The sequence below is a fragment of the Notamacropus eugenii genome, chromosome X (genome assembly GCF_028372415.1).
Source record: "Notamacropus eugenii isolate mMacEug1 chromosome X, mMacEug1.pri_v2, whole genome shotgun sequence".
NCBI classification, from domain to species: Eukaryota; Metazoa; Chordata; class Mammalia; order Diprotodontia; family Macropodidae; genus Notamacropus; species Notamacropus eugenii.
In genome coordinates, this window is record NC_092879.1 from 53540122 (window position 1) to 53545552 (window position 5431).

General features: G+C 42.0%; 1 protein-coding gene across 1 annotated transcript; it reads left to right on the top strand.

Annotated features, from left to right (window-relative positions):
- The first annotated feature begins 2858 nt into the window (after positions 1–2858).
- Positions 2859–3785, top strand: LOC140516187 (olfactory receptor 13H1-like). Its single transcript, XM_072627209.1, has one exon. It carries the CDS (start codon positions 2859–2861, stop codon positions 3783–3785), a length of 927 nt encoding a protein of 308 aa, XP_072483310.1.
- The last annotated feature ends 1646 nt before the right edge of the window (positions 3786–5431 follow it).

Here is a 5431-nt window from a genome sequence, read left to right on the forward strand (position 1 = left end):
CCTCCATTCCTTTCCCTAGTATGGCTCCATTAAGCCCTAACCCTGGTTCTAGTTCAACCCCCAAATCAATCACAAACTGATCTCCCTAACCCTGGACCCAGGCTACGCCTTACCTCCAACCAGCCAACCCACAAATGCATCTTGGGGAACAAAGGACCTAGAATCCAAATGATTCCATGCAAACCTGGCTCCATTATTAGAAAAAGACCTGAAAATACCCATCCTACTGATTGTTGGAAGTCTCATCTTCATGTAAGAGGCACAGAACATCCACTTCCTAAACCAGATAGAATACATTTTCTTACAGGGCTTGGAACCCTTGATTATGTTTTAAGAGCAAAAGTACTTGCTTTTACCATGAACTCTCTACCACATCCCATGAGGGAACTGGGATCATGAGAGATCCTAATAATAATTGCCATTTATATAATGTTTTAAATCAAGGCATTCAGGAGCTTGGGGTTTTTACATATGTAGATAACTATTTCACTAGAATTTTTTTTTCTTGGTAATCCTAGTTATTTTCTTTCATGCATTTACAAACATTACTCTGGTTTCTCCAGACTTCCCAAAGGGTCCAAGGTATGAAAAGGGGAAAGAATCCCTGATAGAGAGTTTGCCAGGTGCTTTGTAGTTATTATCTCATGTGAGTCTCACAATGACCCTCTGAGGTAAGCACATCCCCATTTTACAGATGAGGAAAAAAGTGCAGAGAAATTGAGTGACTTGTACAAAGTCACAAAAGCCAATTATCCTCAGAAGCAGTCTTTCTGACTCAGGTAGGATCATAAGGGTCATATATCTATAGCTGGAAGGGACCTGAGAGGTCATTTAATCCAGAGGTACCAAAATCAAAACTCCACAGTACTGCCTAAACCTGATTAAATTTGGAAATGTTTAACAAATTAAATAATATAGAAATCAATCAATATACAATTATTAAGCACCTACTATGTGTCAGGTACTGTGCTAACAAAAATACAATACAACATAGATAATGTTAATTTGTGGTTTTCTGAGTTATATGCCACCTGCAGGAAAGGAGCCCTTTCTACGATTTCAGTTTGCCACCACTGGTTTAGTCTAACCCCACCATTTTCTAGATGAGGAAAATGAAGTTCAGAGAAGGAAAGTGACTTGTCTGAAGACACACAGGATTTCAACTCAGGTCCTGTGACTCCAAGTTCAGTACCATGCTGCCTTCCTCCTAGTCCACAGCTCTATCCACTGTGCCTATTGAATGACCTTGCCTCCCATCACATCCTCTAGCACTATCCAGGCAGGATTTCCCAAGGGTTTCCAATTACACCTTGCCATTTGTCTTTCTGTATACATGCAGATGGCCAGGAGTTGACTATGTTCTCAATTCTTTGGTCCATTGAACTAAAGTGATGACCCTTTTCTCTATTTCTCTAGGGAAGGTGAAGGCACTGATAGGTCAAAACTCTTGCTCAAGTTTCTACCACGAATAAAGGTCAGGGTCATCAGCATGAGGACTCACAGTCACTGGCAAGGAAACCCAGTATCTTAATTGTAGCTAAATTCTCTTTTCCCCCATGGAATTAGCTGTGTCTCTGAGTGGTCAGGACTGCTAGAAAATGGACCATGGGGACAGGTTACCTAGAAGGCCAATGTTTCTTCTGCCCCAGACACTTAAAGATAGAAGGCATTCAAGGACATGACATCATTATCTTGATTTCACCCTACCTAGATAGATTTCATGCCTGAGAAGCACCACATAGTGGCAAAGGCTCTAGGTTTGAAGTCAAAGGATCTGAGTTTGAATCCTCACTGACACTTACTGCTCCCATGACCCTGAGCAAGTCAATTTCCCTTTCTGAGCCTGTTTTCTCTTCTGTGAGATGATGGTGTTGGACTTAATGACTTCAGATCTCTTCCAGTCCTAAATGCTCTGGTTTTAGGATGTGGTCAGAGACAGAAACAATGTCTGGTAGGATCAAAGAGATTTTCTTCCTTGGCAGGGTGACCCCCTTACTGAAAATTTCATGCTGGCTGAGGGCTAATTAGGTTTATCTGCATGAATAAATGGACAAAACAATGGAAAGTGACCTAGAATCAGAGTCAGCGAGGTAGCCTCTGCTAGCTTTTCCGCTTTCCATTCTCTCTCTATGTTTTAAAAAAATCCAGTCTAATAATCACTTCCAGGGCTGGAAGAGCTTTTTGCTTAACAATTGACAATGGTTCAGAGGCATTTCTAATCATTTCCTTGGGGTTAAGGGGCAAATGTCTAACTCAATTTTTGTTTCTGCTAGATTTACATTTCCCGTCTTTCCCAAAGGGCTGAGGTTAAAACACACTGACCTCCTTTCTGCATTGTTTACTTATTCTCATAGAATCTAGAACACAGAATGTCAGAGCTAGAAGGAACCTTAAAGGTCAGAGTCCATTGTGCTCATTTTATAGAGGAGGAAGCTGAAGCCCCCAGAGAGAAAGCAACTTGCTCTAAGTGTCATAGTGACTATTACCAGACCTAGAAAGAGTCAAAGTCTGAATTAAAAGCCAAGACCCCGACCTCCAAGGCCACAGGGCTTTCCAATATACAATCTCAACCTTCTCATTTTATAGATGAGGAAACTTAGGCCCACTGGACTGGAGTTAGTCTGGCTTTCATTTCTGGCTCTCCTACTTGCTCCTACTAGTCATGTGACTAGTATACAGTAGTCATATTTCCTCTCGGAGAATCAGTTTCCTCTTTTATGGAATGGAGGTTGTTGGGTTAGATTTTTAAGGTCCCTTCCAGATCCAATACTTTATGATTCTAGTGTTCTCTTGTACCGCCCCCCCCCCCATTTATACTTGCAGGTCACACTTGATATACAAAGGACCCAGGTAATAAGATGAAAGTCAATGACACCAACATGGTACTTGAGTTCCTCATCATTGGGATCTCTAATTATCCTGAGTGGAGAGTTACCTTCTTTATACTGCTTCTGTTTACCTACCTGACCACCCTCCTGGGGAACAGCCTTATCATCGTCCTCATCCACCTGGACTCCCGTCTCCATACCCCCATGTACTTCTTCCTTGGCAACTTGTCTTTTCTTGACCTCTGCTATGCAACAGCCTCGATGCCCCAAGCCTTGGTGCATTGCTTCTCTACCTACCCCCTCCTCCCTTATCCACGCTGCTTTGCCCAAATGAGTGTCTCCCTCCTTCTGGCCACAGCAGAATGCCTGTTGCTGGCTGTTATGGCCTATGATCGAATGGTGGCCATTGGTGACCCCCTGAGGTACATGCTGGTCATGAGCAGACCAGTGTGTGTCTGGCTGGCCACTTTCTCATGGGGGGCATCCATCACACTCACCATCATGCTCATCTCTTCCCTGCAACTGCGTTTCTGTGGTGCCAATGTCCTTAACCACTTTGTCTGTGAAATCCTCTCCCTGATCAAGTTGGCCTGCTCTAATACCCGCCTCAATGAGCTAATGATCTTGGCCACCAGTTTCTTCACCCTGCTCTTGCCCTTCCTATTCATCCTCCTCTCCTATGCTCGCATTGCTGCTGCTGTCCTGAGAATCCATTCAGCCCAGGGGCGTCTCAAGGCTGTCTCTACCTGTGGCTCCCATTTGGCTGTGGTGACCATCTTCTATGGGGCAGCTATTTCCATGTATATGAAGCCACAGTCCAAATCTTCTTCTGACAAAGATAAGTTCATTTCAGTGTTTTATGGTGCCTTGACACCCATGCTGAACCCCCTCATATATAGCCTGAGAAATAAAGATGTGAAAGGGGCTATAAAGAAAGTGATGGGCAAAAAGTCATAGCTCCTCTGAGTAGGTTCAGCTATCTCAGAAGACAATTCAGAACTATGCCCCCAAAGTTACCAAACTGTGCCTCTTTTGTGACCCAGCAATAATACCATTGCTACTCCTGTACCCCAAAGAAATCAAAGAAAAAGGGAAAAGGCCTATGTATACAAAATTACTTGTAGCAGCTCTTTTCACAGTAGCAAAAAAACCCCTGGAAACTAAGGGAGGAGTACCCACTACTGGGGAATGGCTAAACAAATTCTGGTATATGAATGGAATGGAATGTTATTGCACCATAAAAACAATTAAATGGATTATTTCTAAGGAAAATATTTCTAAGACCTTTATGAACTGATGCAGAGTGAAGTCAGTTAAACCAGGAGAACAATTTATACAATGACAACACCACAATAAAGAAAAATAACTTTGAGAGACTTTAGAATTCTGATCAATGCCATGGTAAATTCCAATTCCAAAGGACTGAGATGAGGCCTGCTACTCACTCTTTTACAGAGAGAAGACCTCAAGCTAGAGCGGGAGACGTATGTTTTTGGACATGGCCCATGAGGGAATTTGCTTTGCTTGACTATGTATATTTGTTATGTTTTCTTTTTCCCTTCCTTCCTTTTTCTTCCTCAGTTTCCTCAATTATAAAATGGGATAAACCCCACCTCACAGGGTTGTTGTTAGGATAAAATGAGGCAACATATGTAAAGTGCTTTTGTAAACCTCAAAGCTCTAAATAAATGACAGCTATTATGAAAGCATAGTGTTTAGGGGGAGTAAATTCACAGTGAGAGTGATTTCAGCTATTCTATTTGGAACTGATAAACTGAGTCTATGCATATTAAAGTAGATACAGAGTTTGGGATCTCAAATAGAATGTTGGGACTCTTCATGAAACCAGAGAGCAAGAATAGAAATCATACAGGGAAGAATGTTGTGATTGGACACCAGCCCCCTTCCATTCAGTATCTACTAACTTGAGTGAATTATGGTAAAAGTCTATAGGATCAAATTCTGTCCAGTACAGAGTATCCAAATCCTGGGCTTCTGGGATCTTCCTGGTTTCTGTCTCAGGAAAGCATTGCTCTATGGTAGGATAAGGGTACTAGTGACCTAGGGCATGAGATATTATGACATGCAAGCCACAATAAATGCTGATTGACTCAACTTGATTTGGAACACAGACTAGCCCATCTCCTTTTCTGATCATGTATTTCCTTGTAGATGTCTTTTATTCCACTTCTCACATAAAATTCATTGCTAGTAGTATGCCACTCTCTATCAGCACAGCTTTAAAGACTCCCGTGGTTATCTCCATACCATAAGTGGCATTACAGGAGGACTTTAGTAGAAAATTCCATCTTTCCGGTAAATGCTTAATTTTTGGTAGATTTTATTCAAGATAAGTGAAGTCTTGGCTGAATGATTATGAGGTCAGCATAGATGAACCATAAATACTGTTGGGGATGGCTGGCTGGCTGGCCAAACCTGTCTTAATATTACATAAGCACACTCTGCTGGATAGAAAAGCCATGAGGAGCTGGACTGAGTCAATTCAACATCCTCATCCACGTTATAGCACTGGGATTGATCTACCCAAACCAAAGCAAAGAGGCAAAGTACCCATTATTAGGCTCTTTTGATCCACATAGATA